Below are 20673 nucleotides of genomic sequence, written 5' to 3'. Positions count from 1 at the left end.
GGTTGCCCGGCTTGGCAGCAGGTGTCTTGCCAAGCCGTCTCACCACCAGCCTTTCTTTTCAGACAGGATCTCTCTCTGGTGGAGCTCACTGAGTATGCTAGGCTGGCTGGGCACCAAGCTCTAGGCATCTGCCTGGATCCATGTCCCCAGTACTACGAACACACTGAAATGCCCAGCATATTATGTGGGTTTGGGGAATTAAACCTAGACTCTTAGACTTACAAGGCAAAGTTTACCAGCTGATTTCCTTCTTATTTTTTATTTAAACATATGTCTGTGCATGCCATGTATCTGCATGTGCTAGCAGAGGCCAGAAAATGGTGCCAGATCCCCTGGAGCTGGAGTTATGGGAGGTGACTCCACCCAACACAGGTGCTGGGAACCAAATTCTCTGGAAGAGCAACAAGTGCTTTTAGTCACTGAGCCATGTCTTCACCTCAACATCTCCTTTTAAGACTGAGCATTTGATCCAGTGAGGTGGCTCAATGGGTAAAGCACTCATTGTCAAGCCTGATGACCTGACAGATCCACATCTCAGAGAACTGCCCCCCTCAATTGTCCCAATTCCACATGAGTGCTATAGTATGTCTGTCTCTGTCTGTCCATCCCCCCAACACACACAACACACACACACATTTAAAAAAAAAAAAAAACATCCTTTTTAAAAATCATCTTTACAGACAAGGTTCTATCTATTTTGTTTGTTTTTCATTTCTCTTTTTGTGGTGCTACAGAGGAAACCCAGTGTCTAGCATATGCTAGGCAATTATTTTCCACTGAACAGCATCCTGAGTCCTTGGGGTTGGGGTGAGGGGAATCTGAAAATGGGAACAAAGCTAAAAGAGATGGTATGTACCTCAACCTGGGGAATTGAGGCTGGAGGATCAGGAGTTCAAAGTCATCCTTGCTGCACAGTAAATTCAAAACCAGCCATTTGCTATATGAGACACTACCCAGAGAGAGACTTGTAAATGAATCCCCACATTCTCCTCACTGGAATTCAGTTTTACTTATTTTGCCATCTCTAGATCCTGCTACACAAACACACTGATGTTGAGTCACTACCATAAAAACAAGCAGAACACACACACCAAGTTCCTAGGGGCTAAAGTGATAGGGCAGAGGAAATGCTGGGATATAAGAGAACAGGCACCTGAAGAAAGGAGGAAGCAAAGAAGAGAGCAGACACGAGGCACAGAAGGCACATATTTATTTTGCCAGCTGAAGACCAATCTTCTGGTTATCTCATGCTTGGTGTAAGTAACAAGAAAGACAAACATTCCTAGGAGCCAGGCATGCACCCATACAAGACCCGGGCTCCTGCCCTGTGACTGGCAGTGGCTCCCAGGAAAGCCCCCTGACTCATCACTGCCTGCTCTGCTTTTTGAGATCATCTAGACAAGCCAGGCAAAATTTCAACTTGACATTATTAATCTTTAAGAAAGTTTGCTGAGCAAACGATTGATATCAACAGGGGAAATGTTGAATATTTGCTTCCAGGGCAGCAAAGACAAATGAACCAACTTTAAAATCCTTTCTAATGGCACTGATGTGGTTAGCTTTTCTCTAATTATCATGTCCCCCAAAGACGGAGAACAATTGTTTTTCTCCTTAACCATCTCACTAGAGAAATTCTAACTTTAATACAGAGGCGAACGTTTTCCTAGGCAGAGGACTCTGGGAAGGCCGTTTACCTTCATAAGCATTAAAAACAAACAAGGACACAAACATAAACCGGAAAGAACAGAAGAGTACACTAGTTACAAAGATTATCCTGTAATTCTAGAGATTGCTGGTAGATCAGGAGTTCAAGGTCATCCTCCCTTACAAATCTAGTTCCAGGTCAGAATGGGCTACAGGAGACCTAGTCTTGGAGAGAGAGAGAAAGAAAGGGGGAAGGAAAAGAAGAGAGAATGTCTGTTCTCTTCAGCAACAGTTTGCAAGAAGTCTGTCCATCTGCAGCCACCAAGCCCATCAGCTACCACTGTAATACTGTTTTCCTTGTTTGAGACAGAGGTGGGGGATAGGGATGGGTGATGGGGCACTATTAGCCTAGGCTTGCCTTGAACTCACAATCTCCCATCTCAAGTGGTGGGATTATAGTGTGCACCACCAAACCTGGCCTAGAAATATTTCACCATCATATGTATCTCATTGACAGGAAAACAGACATAGAGAAGGCACAGTGGAGAGCTACTTATACCAAATCTAGGAGTATCACCTAAACTGTTATAAATCAACAGGCCAGAGAAAAACAGGCACAGCAAACAGCCCAGCTTGGGGAGACTGGTTTAGACATTTAAACTATGTGCTCAGGAAGCAAATGGTTTTCTGATGAGGCCACTGGCTTACCCAGTTGGCTAGAATCACAATTCACTTAAAGCAGGCTGCTCTTCAACAACAGATCAGACACAGGTCTATAAAGATTCAGTGTAAAAATTACAGGTGCAGTAGCACCAGGGAGGCAAGCCAGCCAAGTTCTCGTTAAGTTTGAAGCCAGCTTGGTTTATATACTGAGTTTCACGCTAGCCAGTGAGAGTCTTGGATCCCTGATCTTTATGGTGGCCTCCACAAGCATGCCGGAGCACACAGGCCCTCATACATTTAAACAAATTAAAAATTAGATTGGAAAATAGGATTTCTGAAGGTTAAAGTCTAATCTTAGGGTAAATACCTTTGTAGAGTAAAGCATTCCTCAAGTAACCTAGCTTAAAATGCAGATTCCTCAAAACATCCTGTAACAATTCAGATCCTGGGCTTTGGAGGGGCTTACGAATGCAGTGATTTTCACCATAACACTGCAACCTCTGTGTTTCATTCTGACTGATAAGGCAAAACAAAAATAAGCAAAGATGCTTTTAGCTGGCATCCAGGCCAAGCTTCAAATAGTATAAACGGCTGTGTCTGTACTGATATGTACTTTATGACACAGCAAACAAATGCAGAAGAATCTTCACTGATTAGCCAGGTGAAATTGTACACACTTTTAATCCCAAAGACAGGTTTATCTCTGTGAGTTCAAGGCCGGGTTGGTCTACATAGTGAGCTTCCAGGACAGCCAGGGTTACATAACAAGACTCTCTCAAAACCAACAAAACCAGCCTGGTAAAACAACAAATAATTATTTTCTAAACTCTTAGCCCAAATGTATCATTTTCATATTTCATGTGAAGAAATGGAAGCATATAACAAGAAATTCTGTTACGGGGTTGGGGATTTAGCTCAGTGGTAGAGCGCTTGCCTAGCAAGCGCAAGGCCCTGGGTTCAGTCCCCAGCTCTGGGAAAAAAAAAAAAAAAAAGGATGGAAGTTACCAGGTGAACTAATAGTATCTTGTAGAGAATATCATTTTTACTTTTATGAACAAGACACAAATTGACTCTTCAGATTTGGGGATTTGGCAGATATTTTTTCACACACAACTGGAATGAGCCTGTCACCAGGGAAACACCTATTTGTTGCCAATGATAAAACCAGTTGTCAAGGGAAAGTAAGTAGCAAGGTGCTTCCATTGCTTTAGCCCTTTCCAGGGGCTTAATCTCTTTCTTACAAAGCAGAGAAGATGGTGACAGCAATAATATTACTCATTATTCTGGGTTTTTTGAGATAAAGGCTTACTCTGTAACCCAGGATGGCCTCAAACTTGGGCTTTTCCTGTCTCGGGGTCCCAAGTGCCAGGATTACAGGTGTGAAACTCCTAAGTAACTTTTTCTTTTTCTCTCGTTCATTCTTTGATAGTGGATTATATTCTAATGTCATCATTTAGAGGACTTGCATGCTATTGAGCCAGCTTTTTCCAAATGACCGATAGCTGAAGCCATAAAATTGGATATGGGGAAAATAGCCTATAGATCAAAGGGCAGACAGACAAATGGAATTTATTATATGAGTCCCAGGTTCACTAACCACATAATGATTAGTCTTCTAGAAACTGTCACTTGCTAAGTTCTGATGTACTGCCAAAATGTCTCCAGCTATCTGAAAAGGTGATGATATTAATTTTCCCATCCACTTATGTATGGGACTCTATCTGTTCAAAGTCATTGGCCAAAAGAGCATAATTCTTAGTAGAAGTTAGGATTCTAAAGCAGAGGAGTTCAGCTTCCTCCTTTTGGCTCTTTGAGGCAAGATCTCACTGTGTAGGTCAAACTGGCCTTGAAGTCATGATTCTGCCTCAGCCTCCAAGTGCTGGGATAACAGGCATGCAGACCCCGTGTGCATCTGGCTTAGATGATTCCTATTAAGTTAGACATGGAGAATAGGGAAAATATAAAATAAACCATGTATAGTTATCATGCCAATAATCTTAATTAATCAGGAGGCTGAGGCAAAAGGTTCAAAAATTCAAAGCTAGCCCAGGCAACTGACTGAGACTTTGTCTTAAAAGAGATAGGACAGCCACTTGGTACATAGCTCAGCTGTGGGGCAACTGCCTAGGACAGCACTTGGTATAGAGCTCAACTGTGGGGCAACTGCCTAGCACAACTGAGGTCATGAGTTTAATCCCTAGTCCTAAAAAAGTAAAAGGAAAGAAAGAGAGAAAGCCAATTAAATGGCATGATAGCATGTGATCCCTGCACCCAGGAGACTAAGAGGACTGGGAACTCAGATTCATCTTTGTCTATACAGCAAGTTTGAAACTAGACTGAGCTACCTAGACCCTGTCCCAAAACAAAACCAAGAAGGGAAAGAAAGGGAGAGAAGAATTATAAAACTATCCTTTTTTTTTCTAATTGGGGGAGGGGTATGCACAGCTATTTTCATTTCCAATATCTACATCCAGGAGTCAAAGTTTAACTGCTTCTTGTTTAAGACAGGCAGGCCCTCCCTATGTAGCTTAGCTTTGGTTGACCTGGAACTCACTTTGTAGAACAGGCCATCCCAGAACTCACAGAGATCTCCTAAGTACTGGGAAAAGAGACACCCACCACCACTACTGGCCTGATGTCAATTCTAAGTGAACTGTTGTTTTAAAATTTTGTATTTATGTGGCAACATCACAGATATAATACGTGCTTATATTGCTTGAAGGTCTTTTAAAGGAAAGGCTTAAAGGAGTCCGAGGCCTTCAAGATTCAAGAACTACTGTTCTACAGCAGCACTATGTGGACTTTCCCACAGGGCAAACTGATAAAAACACTTTTTTTATAGCGTATCAAGTACAAAGGACAAAGGCATCCTTTAAGTATATGTAACACATTCAATGGTAACATGTCTTTCCATGCTGTGTCCACTGGCTTTTACAGGAATGCAGAAGTGAGTGGCAGTAATGAACTGTGAAACAGCAGGTTAGCATGGACCCTTGCAGTCTCCACAAACATCAGTGTTCCCATCTGAAAAGCTGGATATCACAATAGCTATTCCCAGGGTGCTTCTGAGTGCCCAAAGTGATTCTAACCAGGCTGCCTCTGGCCTTACAACTAACTGGCTGTCACAGTTTGAAACTTGCTCCTAAAAACACTTGACTAGATCTGAGTAGCTGCTTCTGGACAGATTGGCAACTGGTTTTCAGTCACAGCCCACCAAACTTGCCCCTGTAGACATGTGCACTGGCAAGCTCTGGAATGAAAGGCTTCAGATTTCAAACCCCCATAATTCTACTTCAGACACAATGTCCAGGAGTCTTACTCATGCTGCCTCTTTATTAGCTATTTGACTTTGGGCAGGCAAGTTGCTTGTCTTCTCTTAACCTCAGCTCCCTCGCCTGTAAACTAAGTAACTATTCCAAAGGACTACTGTGAAACGTTTGCCCTTGTCAGTAGTTACAGAAACCCTAGCACTGAACAGTACTTAGTTAACGTGAATTATCAACAATACCAAAGCACATAAAAGTATTCCCAGCCGTTTCCCTCCACTCCTGATGCCAGTAGTTGACAAACCTACTCCCAGAGGACACGCTTACCTCCAACCAATTTCCACATACCCATTGCCCATCCCAGGACCCCCGCAATCCTCCTCAAGCCTCCCCAACGCCAATCCCTTTCCTCCCCCCTCCCTAGGTATGAGGGATTCCTACACAACCACTCCCAGTCAAGGTCCCAATCCCGCACCGCCCATCCCGTACCGCCAGAACCTTCCCCTCAAGCTGGACACTATCTTGGGCCCGGGTCCCTGTGGCTTTGAATTCCACCCCGAGACACCTCCGAAGGATGAGGGACAGCCGCCCAACCTCCCGGCGGGGCCCACGGACACTAACCGTCCATCCCTAGAGGCGGCGGTTCCGGCCTCCCGAACCGGAAGCGGCCCTGACACTGTTTGCAGTTCCCCTGGTTACTACGGGGTTCCGGACCAATGGAGAAGAAACTCATCTCATTGAGCCCGCCCTCGGGTAGCGTGACGTCACGGCGGAGCTCTGGGACTCCCTCTCAGCTCTGGGCAGCTGACCCGCCTTCCCTAGGCCTTGGGTCGCTGTACGCAGGCGCATTGGGTCCTGGCCTCGGCGGCGAGGTGCGCAGGCGCTCCGGGCGCTGCTAACTGAAGAGGCCATGGACGCGCTCGAGTCGTTGTTGGACGAGGTGGCCCTGGAGGGGCTCGACGGCCTGTGCCTGCCCGCGCTGTGGAGCCGCCTGGAATCCCGCTCGCCTGCCTTCCCTTTGCCGCTGGAACCCTACACGCAGGAGTTTCTGTGGCGGGCCTTAGTCACGCACCCGGGCATCAGTTTCTACGAGGAGCCGCGAGAGCGACCTGACCTGCAGCTCCAAGACCGGTCAGCTACCAGGGATGGGGCGGGGGCTGAGAGCCTGGAGGGGGACGGGATGGTGCGTGCGTTGCAAAGCGGGTATCGTGGGACGTGGGGGATGGGCGCGGGAGGCGAGCTAACCTGAGCTCTGCGCCCTAGCAGGCCCGAGTATGATGAGCTGGGGGAGGGGGCATCCGCTGTGACCTAACTGTTTCCCAGTGTGTTGAGAGAGTCTAAAGAGTTCCTTTAAGTTGGATGATAGGACGGGAGTAGGAAAGTGGTTGAAAAGTGGAACCAGGTGAGGTCCTTCAGGGGCCTCTAGGGAGCATTCGTTCTGAAAGCTAAGGCAACTAACTGGAGGTCTGCACAGCACCAAACATAGCAGTGAAATAGTAGCCGATGTGTATTGGGCACTTTCCATAAGTGGGTCCCGAGACCCAGTTCTGAAAGTGACAGAACTCAGTAGAGCAGTTCCGAGACTCTGAGCGAGACACTATTGTCTTTTCATTTTGCAGAGGAGAAAACTGACCACAGAGAGGTTAAGGCACAAGTACAGGATTCAGGGATTGCTAAATGCACGTTTTCCTTCTATCCGTCCCTGTTGAGGAATAGAACCCAGCTCCTTGAGTGCTCTAGACACGAGCACTACCACTTGAGAACACCCTTAGCCTCGGCCCGCCCCTTTACAGTGTTTTGTTACGGGCTGACAATATAGTCCATTGTGACTTCATACCCTCCTGCCTCTGCACCCTTGCACTTGTATTGCAGACATGCCCCACCGTGCCCTGCAAGTCGGAATTCTTAAGCTATATTATGAAGGTCAGAGGAGGTTTGTAGAGGTAATGATGAACTTACCTAGAGGTAAGTTTAGATTTAGGTGGCCACTTGGCAAAGAGTGCTCTGAACAGGCAACACCAAGTGGGATAGCTTAACAGGGGATAAGTAAACTGCATGCACCTGAAGTGTCAGCCGGAAACAGAGAATGGGGAGTGATTGTTGCCACTTAACGTGTGCTTATTGTGAGGTGTGACTGTATGAGATACTTACATGGTGCAGAAAGCTTTGCAATACCCTGAAAGAGGTGGGTATTCTGAAGAGAAAACGAGGCTCAGGGGTGAAGTGGTCATCAACTAAGAATCCAGGAAATTTAGGTCCAGGATCTACTCTACCTTTGACTAAATTTGTCCGAGAAAGAACCTGTGATTATCTAATGCCCTTGATGAAGCCATCCTTTACTATAAAGACAGAAGGAAGTCACTGGAGGGAGAGTGAGACTGGTGACAGTGAAGCTGAGAGACCTAGCCACAACCAGTCAGGGACTGGTTTATCATGGTGGGGTGGGAATGAAGAAAGTGTGGGATCAAGACATCCCAGAGAGCCCTGCCTAGTAGCACACACCTGTAAGCCCTGCAGGCAGGCTCCGGCAGGAGGATCTGAAATCAAGACCAGCTCCAGTTATATGGTGAGAACGTATGTTTAAAAAAGACAATCCGATGGTGGTGGCAGTGCATGACTTTGGGCAGAGGAGATCTCTGAGGTTGAGGCCAGCCAGGTTTACAAAGTGAGTTCCAGGACAGCCAGGGCTACCTTGAAAAAACAAATTAATTGATTAATTAATTGTTTAAGAAAAGTAAAAGGCATGTTAGAAAGACAGTCCAGAGAATCTGGTGACTGGTGATATGGAGTGTGGAAAGACAGAAATGAAGGTCTGTGTATTTGGTGTCTGCTGCTGAGACAACCGGAATGAACACTAATCCCCTTCACAGAGTTGGGAGGAAGAGCAGTGGGTGAATCTAGGGGAGGTGCTAACTGTATCTCGAGGTCTTTTGAGTGTAAGGGAATGTTCTGTTTAGTAAGAGAATCCTGGTGGGTAAAGCAGCCAGGGGGAAGGGCTGAGTTAGACCTCTGTGAGTCATTCTGGGCACTTGGTAATCAAGAGATCATCCCCAGGAGAGTGTTATGATTGGACACCTCCTGAAGCTACACCTACATTCCAAGGCTGGATGGAGGAGGCTGCACTTTCAACCAAGATTAAAGTGTGGGTGGAGAAGGAGAGAGCAGGCCCCAGTATGTACTGGTAAATTAAGAGTTATATAGGACAGAGTTCACAGAGAGGAAAACAGTTTCCAAAATGTTTACAGATACAGATGTGGCGCCTCAGTGACACTAGAGGAGGATGCCAGCCCGCCTGACTCCAAAGGCAAACAGTGCCTTACCTTAGTTCACCCGCTTAAAGAAGGAAGCTCAGAGATGGCGGCTGATAGGAGGCAACTGAGCCGTGTGCTGGCTCCAGGGACTTGATGGGAGGTGGGAGACAGGCCTCTGAGCGCATGGAATTTGAGATGTTTGGTAGACTGCTGAAGGCATCGAATTGTTGTTTGAGGGGAAATAGGAGGAACCAAGGGGCTGGGCATTCAAAGATGAGAATTGTTTGCATGCAGGCAAATATCAAAACCATAAAAGTGGATAAGAGAACTGGAGAGATGACCAAAGAGAAAGCTTCAGAGGAGGACATCCTTGGTGGGTGATCTAGAGACCAGGAACTATATCTGGAAGGAAGGCAAAAGGCTCTGGCCAACGAAGTGGATCCAGTCTCTGATTCTGAGGTGTTGAGATCCTAGAAAGGCTTTTCTTTTCTCTTCTCTTCTTTTCTGTTCTGTTCTGTTCTGTTCTTTTCTTTTCTCTTCTTTTCTTTTCTTCTCTGAGATAGATAAGAACCCGGACTGGAGGTGCAGCTCAGTGGGTTTGAGTTTAGAACTGTAGAAAGCAGTTACAATGGAATTATACCTGTGGTTCCAGCATGCAGAAGGTGAAGCAGGAGAATCAAGACTTTAGGATCATTCTTGGCTATGTATCCACTCAAGACCCTTTTTCAAAATGAAAGAAAGGCAGAAACCTGCTTGTCAAGATTAACTGTAGGCCAGCACAATGGTGCCTGTTTGTAACCCTAGTACTCAGGAAGCTGATGCAAAAGCATCAAAAATTCAAGGCCAGTCCAGACTGCAGAGAATTGTCTTAAGAAAAAAAAGACTACTTGTGAGAGACGAGACTGAGTACCTCCTGTTCTTCCCTCTGGTCTCTGAAGGGAGTTGGAGAAGACGCCAGGTGCATGTTATCTCTGAGCCTGAGCTGCAGTTTTAATGTAGTGTTTTCCTCCCTAGATATGAAGAAATCGACTTGGAAACTGGAATTTTGGAGTCCAGGAGGGACCCAGTCACTCTGGAAGATGTCTACCCCATTCATATGATCTTAGAGAATAAGGATGGCATCCAGGGCTCCTGCCGATACTTTAAGGAGAGAAAGGACATCACCAGTAGCATCAGGAGCAAGTGTTTGCAGCCTCGTTGTACAATGGTAGAAGCCTTCAGCAGGTAATTCTTGGAAGAGACACCAGGTTCTGTGTATCTCCCTCTTCCCCTTCCTTGTACTTCTGCTTCCTGCAGATCTGACTCGTATCTGACACTTTGACTTTTAAGATCCCAGTCTGCAATCCCTTAATCCCTGAGATGGAGCATTGCCCCTGGTCTCTCTTCCCCTGCTTTTGGTGAATTCCCTGTTCTCCCACCCTGTCAAGGGTTACCTGTTCCCAGATGGCTCGTGTAGTATTTCAGTTATGAGCCCCTCATATGCTCTGGTGCTTGTTTCTTCCATCTCAACCCTGCTTCTCCCTCTCATCTCTTTGACCTGGTTAGGGGCATTCTCATGAGCCAGGCTGTGTATGTCAGGAACTTGAGTCTTTTCCTAGGCCTCCTCTCTCTGAGATGTCTACACTGAGTTGTCAGTCATGTCTGCTGACTTATCTTTCTAAACTTGTCTCCAGTGATGCAGAGGTCTCTTCACACTGGTGTGGTCTCGTCTCTACCTCCTGTAATGAGTGGAGGTTTTCCTAAGATGACAATGTGATGGACGAATGGTCTTTGAGTTGCTCGCAGCCAGGGTTTTGAACTAGCCACTTCTTAGCCACAGGCAAACTTGGTTTGCCCAGACTGAGATTGTATTTATTTTAGAGATTACTTCATTGCTGGCATCTGGAAACATGGATTTCCCGTAGCTCTTAAAAACCCACATAATTATCTTTAGGAAAGACTGGTTCTTATAAGCAACATAGGCACAGTTCCCGTCAAGTAAGCTGGGTACCAGCCACTCATTCCACACCAGTGATCTTGTTTTCATTTGCCACCTGTTCTGTTCACTATGGCCCAGAGGCCCCTGGTGACCTTGTCCCCACCTGCCAAGCTCTCTCAAGTAGTTGTTTTCCATGTACATCAGGTGGGGCCTGTCAGGCCCCCGTGTTTCTGAAGGGAAAGGTGTGTGCTGTTCTGTGTGCTTAGAATATTCTGCCCTCACCCCAGCATCCCATCCAGCTTCACCTGCACCCCTCATTAAGTGTCTTGGCTGCTCAGACACCATCAGTTTACTGTGGTGGTCTGGTTAGAAAAGTGTGACACAGTTAAGGGCATTTGGGTCTTAAATTTTGACCATTTGCAGTAAGGCCATTGAATTGTGCCAAAGTCACTTGACATGTTCGTTGGCAGCATTCTTCCCTCACCAGATCATCACTTCCCACTAGTAGAGTTGTGCTCCACACTGAACCGCTCAAATCTCACAGGTGCTCAGCCGAGAGTTGGTACATGTAGTTTGCTTCTTCCCTTTAGGCTATCCTACTTGGGTTAGAAGTTGAGGCATCAAATTGGGAGTTTCCACCATGCTGACCTTGTGAGCTTCTCTTAGCTATCTGGTTGCTGACATGTACCACACTCCAGCCATGCCACCGCTGGTCCTCCAGTGGGCAGGGCCTGCTTTCTTGCCCTTCTCCCTCCCACCCACCTCCCTGCTAGCTCCAGAGGTTTCTGAGACTACGGTGTGCTCCCACTGCTGACCACACAAGTGCTTTTGCTAAAGTGTTGTGCCCAGAGCTATTCTGTCTGGAGTTAGAGCCCCCTGATGTGGTTGTTCATTTTCTCCCTTGTAAACTTTTTAAAGGTAGATTATTATTTTTTACTTATTTGTCCTGGCACCTTATACTCTGCTCAGTATCTGATCACCAAAATGATGGTCACAGTCCACAGATGTACAGTAGCAGGAGTCATGGAACCAGCGGCTGGACAGCCTGAATGCAGATGAAATTGGGAGCCTCCAGGGTGATGTGGCAGTTGATTCTTAACAGAACTGCTGGCCTGATGACAGTGCAGGGTGGGATTGACACGAGGAAGGAGGGGGAATAAGATTAGCAAGCTTGTCCCTGTGTTTGCAGTCACTTTCCCAGTTGGCCTCTTGTGGTTTGTTTTGAGCGGAAAAAGGCTTAGGTCTAAGTCTTTAAGGATGGACTATAGACTTGACACATGCTATACTATACCACACATGTTACAAAGACTACCTCTTGCCTGTTGTTTGCTTGGAGAAACAAAATTATCTGGTAGGTGCAGGAGCACAGAAATCTGTGACTAAGCAGAAAGTACTTGGGTTGCTGAGAACTCAGGGTCAGATGTTAGGAAACAGCAGAACAGAAAGGAGCCACAGTGGCTTCAGAGGAGAGTGATGAGAAGCCATGCTTCTGTAAATCTTTGGTGTCACTTTGATCTGGAAGAGATCATGCATCTTCCAGCTCAGTCATTTAGAGCCAAGCAGTGAGTGAGGGTCTTCCTGAGGCTAGGCCAGAGTGTGAACAAAGCAGCCCAGTACACAGTTAGTTGTAAGCAAGGCAGCAGTGAGGTTTAGCCATAGTGTGGGGATACACGGTGTGTTATCTGCCTTTTTCACTGTTGTGATAGAGGACCTGGCAGAAAACAACTTAGGAGAGATTTACTTTGGCTTATGGTTTGAGAGGGTACAGTTAGGAGTGCATCGCAGGAGGCTGAGGCTGTGTGCATCTTGACAAGTGAGACGGATGCTGGTGCTCATCTGGCTTTCTCCTTGTTTCCTTTCGTTCAGGATGCCTGGGGGATAGTACAGCCCACATTGTTCAGGGCAAGTCTTCTCCACTTAGTAATCCCCTAGAAAAGCTCTCACAGACACACTTACAGGTGTGCTTCAATAATGTTCTTGTTACTAATTAACCCTGTCAGATTGACACTTGAAATTAAAAATTAAACATCACACACACTGTGGACCCAGACACCCCAGCAAAGAGAATCAGTGTGTAGGTACACACAAACACACACACACACACACACACACACACACAATATATATATATATATATATAAAAGCTGGTGTTAGTGGAGACCAGAAGCGCCCTGGAGTTACAGAGTACAGGTGGGTGCCTTCTGTGAGAGCAGCAGGAGCTTTTAAGCACCGAGTTGTTCCCCGGCCCCTAAAGTGCTCTACTTGAGACTGCACCTTCACCAGTGTCCCCTTCCTTCTCAGAGACTGAGTGTGTCATGTGGTGCCAGCTTAGGTCTATGACCTCCAAGTGGTTGGCATTCTAGTGAAGCTGAGGCTACAACTTCACCAGCGGCCTCCCTGGGCCTCTTTTTAAGGAGACTAACACTGCCACACAGTGCAAAGCCTCACCTGCTCTCCATGACCCCTTCATGCCTTCTAAACCAGTACCCTGTGGGAGACTCCTAGACACTGAAGTCAGCTTCCAGCTTGGGATACTGACTTAGCCACCCTCTCTGGGCTGCTTCTTCTATGTGTTTGCTCTGAAAAGAACTCTCCAAAAGATTTTGCCTGTGTGATTTTGATCTCTTAAAATCATAGCTTATTCTCAGCACCAGTTAACCAGCATCTGTTGTCTTGGTAAACCAAAGGTTTTACTTCCACAGTCTCCCAATCCAGAGTATCATATGAACATTAATAGTCTTGACTTCCCTATTAAAGTTCACAAGCGAGGCCTCCATTGGCTGGACTGCTATTAGCATTGTCTTCTAGGTTCTCACAGCAGCTCATTGAACTCAGAGCACTCAATGGCTCTTCTGTCCACAGCTCCAAAATCCTCCACCTCTTTCCCCAAAACAGTCCAAGGCATAGCAGCCTCATGGTCATATCCATCACAGCAATGCCCCATTCCTGATACTAACTTCTACCCTAGTTTGTGTCTCTGCTGTGCTCATACCAGGTGAACAAGGTCACAACCTGCCTCCAGTGACAGTACTGAATGAAGGAGACAGTGTTACAAAGGCAGTTGCCAAGAGTACTAAGTACTATGAGAATCTGGGCATGGTTTGGGTGGGATTAGCATCTTCTGGAAGGTCTAAGGAATTGACAGCTGAACTGGAATTGACTCTGAGATCAGGAATTATCTAAAGATCCATGAGAGCCACAGCCAAGCAATAACCTTGGAGCTGTCGTCCAAGATAGAAGGTAGATTACTGAAAGATGTACATAGTCAATCAGTTCTATGATGGTAAGGAGTATGAATGTACCTTAGTATAGAGCCAGGCCTTATCTGTCAGATCACAGCAGTTCTGACTCTGAACTTTCGGAGCAGAACTGGGGTTCTATGAATGTCTCAGAAGGAGCAGAAATGACAAAAGGCCCTGGTTTCTTGTGCTTTGGTTTCCTTACAGTTGCACTGATGCTACATGCAATTGTGACTTGCAGGTGGGGTAAGAAGCTCATCATTGTGGCTTCCCAGGACATGCGATACCGGGCCTTGATAGGCCTAGAGGGGGATCCTGATCTGAAGCTTCCTGATTTCTCCTACTGCATTTTGGAGCGGTTAGGTCGATCGAGATGGCAAGGGGAGCTGCAACGAGACCTTCACACCACCGCTTTCAAGTAAGAGCTAAGCTAGTATCTCCACTTTAATGTACACAGCCATTGTACTGCACTCTAAATGCAAGGGCCTGCTGCTGTGTCTTCCCCAAGGCAAGGCTTTTTGTTCCAGGCCATCGCCTCTCGTGATTTTCTCTTAAGCTAGCATGCTAAGCAGTGTGTATGTCCTGTATTCATGTGCAAGTGAGAAACTACATTGTAAGGCTAAAGCCACCAGTAAAAAAAGTGGACTAACCACTCACTCTCTTCTCCTGCAGGGTCGACGCTGGGAAGCTTCATTATCACAGGAAAATTTTGAACAAGAATGGGCTCATTACAATGCAGTCACACGTGATCCGACTGCCTACTGGAGCCCAGCAACACTCCATCCTCCTCCTCCTTAACCGGTTTCATGTAGACAGGTGCGGCTGGTAGAAAATATTTAATTACTTTTATGTTGTAACTACCTGTGTTTTTAAGATTCTTAAAAGCCAAAAAAGCTAAAGCTTTTCTTAAAGATGTTTTATATTTGTTTCTGATGAAAGTATATTCTACTCATTTAGAAAGCCTAGCAATTATACAGAAAGGAAGGAAAAATACTATCCAACAATAGGAATTATTAACATTTTGTTGAAGAGTGGGGAAAATTTTGAAGTAAACCTAATTTGAGCCAAGAGTAGTATATCTTAATCTTCGGGCAGCAGCAGGAGACTATGCCTTATTGGCCAGACTTGAGCATATATAAGACCTGAAAGCCACCTCCACCATGACAAACCTCCTCCAACCAGGCCACATCTGTTTCAACAAGGCCATATCTTCTATTGCCATCCCTAACATTTCGGTCTATAAGGGTCACCTATTCAAACCACCACACACATTCCCTTCTAAAGACCTGAGAATCTGGGATGTTTTTCCTCACTTATCTTTAGAGTTGGAGTGAGTAACTCACCTGGAAAGGGCACAGGGGAGAGGGCTGTGCCGCTGGCCTAGTCTCCCATACTCGTCTTTATAGGAAAGCAAAAGCCAGGATGGTTAATAGCCACGCAGGTACCAGACCTAGAAAAGCAGCCCTGGGTTGCTTGAGCTTCACTTAGGTCTGATCACCAGGACTCTGGTAGAGATGGGCAGTACCAAGAGGCATTTGGAAAACAGGTAAAAAGACACATCCGTGGACCATAACTGATTGTCCTCCAGCTGATTTTTCAGAATCCCGTCCTTTCCCTCCTTAGCTAGATGCACCCTCAAAGAGAGAGGCAAGTGTGCACCCTGGAGTAAGTGTAACTTCAGTTTTCCACACTCACTGCAATACATGTGCCTTGACACGGGGTGAATGCTCAGGTGCAGACTAGTGACTGGGCATCCAATAAAATTCATGTCTGTGCTCCTGTCAGGCATCCTGTAATTCTGCTTTTCTGTTACACCCGTACACTATCAGAATGTCACAAGTCCTAATCCATGTTCTAGCACCCTGCCAACTCTGCCATCTCCCAGCCTGTGTGGAGAGAGAATCATATTTACAAGTTTACATTTTAATGGCTCATACTATCCATTAGTTAGGTGAGTATATTGCCAAACTGTGACTGACATAGCATGGTGGCAAGTACCTGTGATCCCAGTCCTTAGAAGGCTAAGGTGTGATGATCCGGAACTTGATGCCAACTTGGGATACAGAGTGATACTGTCTCAAAAACCAAAACAGCAACAAAGACCCACTCAAGCCGAGGCCTGCAATTTACCAGGAGCCTAGATGATAGCAGAAGGGTTGGGGAGAATGCATAGGGAGGCATTTAATTGAGCAGGAGGAGAAAGCACTCAGGGTAGGTCAGCATCACTCTTTTACCTTTGCCTCGTTCCTGGGCAGAGTGCCTTACCTCTACACTGTTATTTCCTCTTGTGTAAAGTGGTCATGGCAGTGCTTCCCATGTGCCAGAGCCAGGGACAGTAGCCATCTCTTCTTCGTTCTTTTCCTCACTGGGGGCACCATGCATGTGCTTTCTCTTCCTCTCGGACAAGGAGTCAAGCCAAGCTGCCTCACTCGCTTCTACAGACACAGGCTACATAGGCATCGGCTTCCTTGGAGCCATTGTCTCAGAAACATTTACCATGACACACTAGCTTCATGCTGCAAAGGACGTGGGAGTCAGGTCAGTCACACCAGGAAGCCAAAAGGAGAAACAGGAGAGGGCTTGGGGGAGTGAAGGGAGTGCAGCAGACACACAAAAGCTTCACGTCTTGGACCTGGACTTTGGAAAAGCCTTCATGATGAAGTAACCCGACTCTTGGTCAAGGGTCACACAAGCAGAACGTGAGAGGGAGGCCCCTAACCTTTAAAGTGCTGTAGGAAGGTGAGGAAGGGTAGAGAGCGCTGCACTGATGTGTCTGCCCTGGAGTCTGATGTACACTCACCATAACTTTTGGCCGTGATCTTGTCATCTGTAAGGATCAGGTGGTCTTCCGGGCTGGGCTCCAGCAGGTGACAGGCTGGTGTTTGTTGCAGGAGGAGCAAGTACGACATCCTCATGGAGAAGCTGTCTATGATGCTGAGCACACGGAGCAACCAGATCGAGACTCTGGGCAAGCTGAGGGAGGAGCTGGTGAGTCCTTGAGGCAGGGGCTGGGTGAGCGCTGCACACTGCACATGACCTAGAGAGCTTGGAAAGGGGGTGCACTGAAGACTTGCAGCCTGACCCAGACCCAGCAAATGGCCTTTTCCTTTATTTTTGTAGTGCTGAGAATGGACTTGAACATTAAAACCTCATGCCTGTTAAGCGTTTTACCACTGAGTTGTATCCCCAGCCCTGGTCTTTCTTCTTCACAGTGAGAAAATGCTGTTTTTCATTGAAATTCTTACCCTTGACTGACTTCATTCCCTCTGGGGTTTGCTCTCAGACTCACTGCCAGAGTTCCTGTGGGATGATAAAAAATTTGACATTTAGATTTTCTTTCATCATGAAACTTGTAATTTTACTCCCAGTGGTTTTATGCTGAAGTAACAGGGAGGAAAAAGCAATTACTGAGCTGCTCCATCTCAGGCTCAGGAGTAGCAGCCGTGAGGAAGTGAGTGTGAGAGGATGCAGGCTCATGGTGACCCTGCTGCCTGGCTGCCAGGGATAGCTCTCAGTGCAGTGTTAGCCAAGAGCCAGTGTTAAACATGGAGAAGAGACCACCCGGGAGTAACCCATGGAGCTGGAAGCTGCACATCAGAATTTGGGCAGTAATTACTCCCTGAAGGTCTCTGATCACAGGACAGTCATCAGGAGTCACCTGTGCCATGCTAGTCCGTGATTTCATTGTGTACAGGAAGAGAGCAGGGCCTCTTCCTGTCCTGAGAACCATTGCATCCCTATCTCAGAAGGGCAGTAAACTGGCCTGGTGTTTTTGTTTTTTCACCTGGAGATTTCAGATAGTAATTTAAGTATGAGAGTTTAGGCAGGCCTGGCCCCACCAGTGCTCATGATGACAACCAACTGGAAGTAACCAGCCCCATCAAGTTCCTCGACTTCCTGTTACCTCCAAGATACTGGCTAAATCAGTGCCTTTGCTACCCCAGATATCCTGCTGTTTGGGATAGAAATGTATTTCTCTGTCTCAGTTGATAAAAAAAAGGGGGGGGGGGTCAAAGGAAGATTGAAAAAAGCCTTTTGGGAGACTTAAGTAAAAATGAGGAAAGTTGCTACAGGCTGAAGAAAGCCAGTGTCTGCCCCTTTGTTCCTTTATGCTCCCTGTCCCTGTGTATTCTCTAGGAATTGGGACACTGGTGTACACCTCTGTCAGGCAAGGGCAGCAATAGTCTTGTTGAAGTCAGCACTATGGTGTCACTGTTCTAGAACATTGTATCTTTGAGCACGTGGCACAGTGAGTGTTTTCAGTCAGAGCTGGATCAAAGTCGAAAGTGGCAGACGTGGGTGAAGATGGCAGGTGGGACTGTCACAGGGCCGTGTCGTCAGGACTAGTGGATGAACGCACAGTGAGAGATGTGGCCCTGGACCGCTTACACCTGACAGCAGTTCACAGAAGAGTTGTGGCTCTTAGAAGCCAGCAGTGGTTGGATCTAGTAGTGGGTGAAGGTGACGGAAGAGGAGGGCGTTCTTAATGGCCTGGCTTAGACTGGAGTCTGCAATCTTCAGCTCTGGGTAGTGCCTGTATCAGTAGCTGCATGGAGAAACCAAGGAAGAAACAGTGGTGGCATGAGACACTAAGAGAAGGAGGACGGAGGCTAGATCCTGGCCAGCAGGCCACCACTGCACCTTGAATTGGAGATGTATTTTGAAAGTGACACATGGTGAGTGGTAACCCAGCAGGGACATAAGAAGACTGACAGATGCCACTCAGGCTTTTAGTTCAAGTGGCTGACACTCAGGTAGGCTGGCTGGAATGTGACGGCAGGCTGGGGTGAGAAGGCTGGAGTCCAGGACTCATACTGGGCTGCTCTGTGTTCTGTGAGCCAGGGACAGAGTGTGGGTGAGGCGGGGCTCTGCGGACTGAGACTGAGACTTATGGAGCACAAAGGCATTTTGGGTGTTCTCTGGAGAGGGCTAGTCTGCAGCTGGCGGTAGACCCCAAGGAGAGCCAACTAAACCAGCCTGTAGCTGAAGTGGGTGCTGCCTGTCGGGGCTCCTGCTATCCTCTCTGCTGGACAGAATGTGCAGATTCCCTGAAGGTAAGACCACACCGTCCTCCCTCATTCTGCATGGTTCAGTGCTCAACACCATATGCTTATGGGTAGGACTTTGATGGATTGATTTCCAAAGGCTCTTTCTAGCTGATAGGCTCAGCTAAATTAACAAAAGGCACCGCATACAAACCTGTGTGTTTGAAGGAGACAGATGGGATTCATCTAGATTTCTTGGACAGCCATATGTTCTGTAGCCCACTGGTGAAAGTGCTGGCTCCTTTGAGTGGTGTGGGCTGCAGGTGTGTGCTGAGGCTCATAGGCATCTGCCCTCTCTGCCCCAGTGCGCCAAACAGTCCCCAAGGCTCAGCAGCGCTGAAGGATGAGTGCCTTCTCTTCACTAGTTCATTCTTTGCTTGCCATGGGCTGTACAGCCAGGTGGCAACAAAGCTAGTAGCAGATTGGCTGGGGGCAGGACACTTTGTGCAGTATAGATTTTAAAATGTTGTCAACAACATCAGAGAAGAGCGACATACATGTGACAGACAGCAGACAGCAGCTGAGCTTCACCTATGCTAGTCAAGGGTCTGCCAGGGAATGTAGACTTACAGCACCCTGAGGACCACATGCCCTGCTAGCTACAGAGATGTTTGATCACTTCTTCCTGGTTGGTGCCTGAAAAGCTGTGTCAAATGACAACTTGCTGGAGCTGGTTCTCTCATTTATTATGTTGGTCCTGAGATGGAGCTCAGGTCCTCTGGCTTGATGGCAAGTGCCTTTACTTACTGAACCATCTCTGGTTCCTTAGGTAACTTTAATTTTTTTCTCTCCACTGCCTTTGAGAGGACTTTGTTAATGATCCAAGCACACACTTGGATTTTTTTATTTAAAGATTTATTTATTTCATGTATGTAGCTGTCTTCAGACACACCAGAAGAGGGCATCAGATCCCCATTACAGATGGTTGTGAGCCACCATTTGGTTGCTGGGAATTGAACTTAGGACCTCTGAAAGAGCTGTCAGTGCTATTAGCCACTGAGGCATCTCTCTAGCCCACAGACTTGGATTTTAAAAGCAGTATGGGAAAGTCTTGTGGACAGTCTCCTCTTAGCTCTGTCTCCACCCTTCTCACCCTACTCTGTCTCCCATTCGTGGGTCTCTGAAACACATCCCTTTCCCTCTTGTATTCACAGCAGGGCGGTTTCTGTTCCGCTCCCCGAGTGCAGCTTGGCAGTCTCGTTAGTACCTATGCATTTCTTCAGCTATTGTCAGTTGGTAATTGTCATCCTGACCACTGGTGTTTCTGCATTGCTGGGATTCCCCAGTGCCTTCACTTAGCAGTCCCTGTGGGCTTGTGTTTTACAGGGACTGTGTGAAAGGACGTTCAAGCGTCTGTACCAGTACATGCTGAATGCTGGGCTGGCCAAAGTGGTGTCCCTTCCCTTGCAGGAGATTCACCCTGAGTGTGGTCCCTGTAAGACCAAGAAAGGTAAGAGCAGAGCCTTGTGGCCAACTGGCTCTCCCTGTTGTCATTTTCTCTGGTCACATTCTGCCTTGGAGTGTGAAGATTACTCTCTCCAGTTCCTTACTGCTCAGTGCCTTCCATCCAAAAAGGATCCGAGAACTGTGCTCTGCATTCTAGTGAGCACCTCTGCAGGGATGTCCCCCAGCAGCCTTCTCTCTTGC

At 47.0% G+C, this 20673-nt stretch overlaps 2 protein-coding genes across 15 annotated transcripts in view; one reads left to right on the top strand and one right to left on the bottom strand.

The window, feature by feature from the left end:
• Positions 1–6233, bottom strand: part of Katnip (katanin interacting protein) — a 166341-nt gene extending 160108 nt beyond the window's left edge. For 12 of the 13 annotated variants that reach the window (XR_015630535.1, XM_087571703.1, XM_087571723.1 and 9 more), the window contains exon 1: positions 6195–6233. Coding sequence is in view for 5 of the 13 variants with exons in the window: in XM_087571703.1 (XP_087427829.1) it covers positions 6195–6201 (7 nt within the window). In the remaining 8 variants the exon portion in view is untranslated. 13 annotated transcript variants of the gene reach the window in all.
• A 198-nt stretch (positions 6234–6431) lies between these two features.
• Gtf3c1 (general transcription factor IIIC subunit 1) overlaps positions 6432–20673 on the top strand; it is a 66720-nt gene continuing 52478 nt past the window's right edge. The window contains 6 exon segments of one of the 2 annotated variants that reach the window (NM_133541.2): positions 6432–6704; positions 9839–10048; positions 14223–14399; positions 14654–14797; positions 16873–16969; positions 20353–20476. In NM_133541.2, the coding sequence (NP_598225.2) occupies positions 6484–6704; positions 9839–10048; positions 14223–14399; positions 14654–14797; positions 16873–16969; positions 20353–20476 (973 nt within the window). In that variant the 5' untranslated portion in view covers positions 6432–6483. 2 annotated transcript variants of the gene reach the window in all.

The sequence above is a fragment of the Rattus norvegicus genome, chromosome 1 (assembly GCF_021556685.1).
Source record: "Rattus norvegicus strain SHRSP/BbbUtx chromosome 1, alternate assembly SHRSP_T2T, whole genome shotgun sequence".
In the NCBI taxonomy this organism is placed as follows: domain Eukaryota; kingdom Metazoa; phylum Chordata; class Mammalia; order Rodentia; family Muridae; genus Rattus; species Rattus norvegicus.
Note: the sequence above shows the minus strand (reverse complement) of the source record. Positions and strands in the feature narration are given on the sequence as shown.